Below are 1,989 nucleotides of genomic sequence, written 5' to 3'. Positions count from 1 at the left end.
TACTCGATATATCGAAGTTTAAAAACATCGATGTATCGAACATCGATGTTTTCGTCTCGATGTCCCAACCCTAGTGTGTACTGCGATTTACTCTTCAAATTTTCACCATTTCCCAGTGAAGGATACAACGGGAGCGCCTGTCTTCACAAATTCATCTGCGAGCTCTCATCCGCCCCTGTTCTGCAATCCGGTCTCCTCTCTCAACTCATACACATCCTCCTTACTCCTTCTTCTTCGGAGGTTGAAGAGCGACTGAGCTCGTATTCCGAAGCTGAGAGGCGGGGCTCGGCAGGACTCGAGTGTGATCGTGAGTACTCGGGCTGCGACACGGAACTCACCGAAGTGCTGCCGTTCATTTCTTGACCCCGCCGGGAATCGAACCCGGGTCTCCCGCGTGCAAGGCGAGCGCAGTGACCACTACGCCATGGGAGCTGACATGGGACACCCTTTATATGTAATACGTTTCTCCAGTGTGTACTGCGATTTACTCTTCAAATTTTTACCATTTCCCAGTGAAGGATACAACGGGAGCGCCTGTCTTCACAAATTCATCTGCGAGCTCTCATCCGCCCCTGTTCTGCAATCCGGTCTCCTCTCTCAACTCATACACATTCTCCTCACTCCTTCTTCTTCGGAGGTCCCTGTCTTCCTTCTCTCTTCGATTTCGGGACGATAAGACCATAGCAGTTACAGTTCCCTCTGTCAAACCTCTTTAAAAAAAAATCATGATTTCTTTGTGGTGAAGCTAAGAGCTTCTTCACAATTATTGTGCATATCATAGCATTACTAACAGCCTCTTTTACTATTTCTGACATAATCTTATAATTTTTCTTTTTACTCTGGTAATGCCGCCACTGGTCGCTACTCAATTAAATTAGCTGCTCAATTGTTCTCACGAGGCTGAGTGCACCCCGAACTCCAAGCACAGAGCCGAAAAAAACACCCGGCTCCGCCGGGAATGGTGGTTTGAGTTCAAGTCAAGACATGAGCAGTTGGATTCACTGTAGATTCGGATTTTCAAAAGGCTTTTTAGTCCGTCCTTCCTGTATTATTACTAATAATAAAAGGTATAGTGGACGGACTATTGTATTCGCTTCGGTGTCGTCTGTCGGTCGGTGCTGCCGTTCTGGGAGGAGGAATGAGTTTGGGCGTGTTCGCTGTTCAATAATGACCTCGGGTGTTTACGGAATGTCACGATGTGAGGATGAGAAAAAACGAAAATAAGGAGTAATCAAAATCAGACAGCATGGGGCTAAATGGCAAAACAAATATCTTTTGAAAAAATGAATGTAGAATGTACCTATAGTTCATCCAGATCAATGTGACAGCAATGAGTCATCAACCCAAAAAGAAAGAACCAATCAGATTGCAGGAAATCCTTACATTGTTGCAATTCAGGTAAAGGTCTATTTTTCCAGAGGTAGCTCTAAGTTCAGAGGTTGGATTCCAGAACAGGTAAGGTGGATATCGCCTTATCTGACTTTGTTTCACTGTGCAATATAGCTTCCTCTTTTAGAGATTCTCTACCATTGCACATGTGACGTGACACGTTTGGCAACAATGCCTATTTTTTTGCTGTCATATTGATCTGGACACACTATACCTATCTTTTTTACGCTATCGGCAGGTTCACCGTAAAGCTGTGTCCACACATGGTCGCTATAAAGATTCTCTACCATTGCACATGTGACATGTTTGGCAACAATGCCTATTTTTTTGCTGTCACATTGATCTGGACACACTATACCTATCTTTTTTTACGCTATCGGCAGGTTCACTGTAAAGGTGTGTCCACACATGGTCGCCGGCCGTTGATCGACGAGGTGAATCTATGTTGTCGAGGCAGTGTGGACGGTTTCAGTCGACATCGATCGACGGTCGTCCACTATGTGTGGACACAATTTGAGATTCTTTTTTTTTTTTTAAGAGGTTTGACAGAGGGAACTGTAACTGCTATGGTCTTATCGTCCCGAAAATCGAAGAGAGAAG

At 44.7% G+C, this 1,989-nt stretch overlaps 1 protein-coding gene across 1 annotated transcript; it reads left to right on the top strand.

Moving 5' to 3' along the window:
* Window positions 1–116: 116 nt before the first annotated feature.
* Window positions 117–1,263, top strand: LOC113472914 (the record flags this gene model as incomplete). Its single annotated transcript, XM_026832702.1, has 2 exons — window positions 117–354; window positions 1,128–1,263. Coding segments are annotated over 2 exons (253 nt in total), but the record flags the coding sequence as incomplete, so codon positions are not given.
* Window positions 1,264–1,989: the final 726 nt, after the last annotated feature.

This window comes from Diaphorina citri, unplaced genomic scaffold (genome assembly GCF_000475195.1).
Source record: "Diaphorina citri unplaced genomic scaffold, Diaci psyllid genome assembly version 1.1 scaffold10284, whole genome shotgun sequence".
NCBI classification, from domain to species: Eukaryota; Metazoa; Arthropoda; class Insecta; order Hemiptera; family Psyllidae; genus Diaphorina; species Diaphorina citri.
The sequence above is the reverse complement of the archived record's forward strand: the minus strand, read 5'-3'. Positions and strand labels throughout refer to the sequence as shown.